This window comes from Penaeus monodon, chromosome 24 (assembly GCF_015228065.2).
Source record: "Penaeus monodon isolate SGIC_2016 chromosome 24, NSTDA_Pmon_1, whole genome shotgun sequence".
NCBI lineage: Eukaryota > Metazoa > Arthropoda > Malacostraca > Decapoda > Penaeidae > Penaeus > Penaeus monodon.
This window is the reverse complement of record NC_051409.1, coordinates 33137577-33138117: the sequence shown is the minus strand read 5'-3', so window position 1 is coordinate 33138117 and position 541 is coordinate 33137577. Positions and strand designations below refer to the sequence as shown.

The following is a 541-nucleotide window of genomic DNA, read 5'->3' as shown; positions in this document are numbered from 1 at the left end:
TTCAACCTGTCTATCACTCACTTTCCTCTCAGCCTCCCTCTCTTCTCCTCCTCCCTCTTCCTTTTCATTCAGTCCGGAGCAGACTAACCGCCCCCCTCCCCCTTCTCAACCTCCCACTAACCTCTCGTCACTGCCGCCACCAGGGGGCCGGATGTACTGCGTTATTGGTCGCTGTTGTCTCCCGTAAAATGGAACTTACCAGAGCTGAGAAGCATGTTCACAATTTTATGATGGACACACAGTTAACAAAGAGGGTAAGTTATTCTGTCTCCAGTGTCGCTGTCTTTGTACCGTAGAGGAGAGAAAGCCTGCCTGAGTATTCCTCCGCCTGCTCTCCGTGTTCCGACGTCGTGGCTGTGACGTTGTTTCGAGACAAGGAAGGAGAAATACGCACACAATAACGCAAAAGTAGCTGTGGGCAAAACCAGTAGAAGGGTTGTGCGAACGAAGCCGCAGTCGCACGCACTCGAACAACTTCGCAGCCAACGCCCGTATGGACAATCGATGTTGTCATGATTGATGTTTATAAATGTGTTATTTT

The 541-nt window shown here is 50.3% G+C and overlaps 1 protein-coding gene across 1 annotated transcript in view; it reads left to right on the top strand.

Annotated features, from left to right (window-relative positions):
* The window catches only part of LOC119588724 (small conductance calcium-activated potassium channel protein-like), a gene marked incomplete at both ends in the record, with an annotated part of 34281 nt that overhangs the window by 27460 nt on the left and 6280 nt on the right, over window positions 1-541 (top strand). Inside the window, 1 exon segment of the mRNA XM_037937366.1 lies at window positions 144-254. Within this exon segment, the coding sequence (XP_037793294.1) occupies window positions 144-254 (111 nt within the window).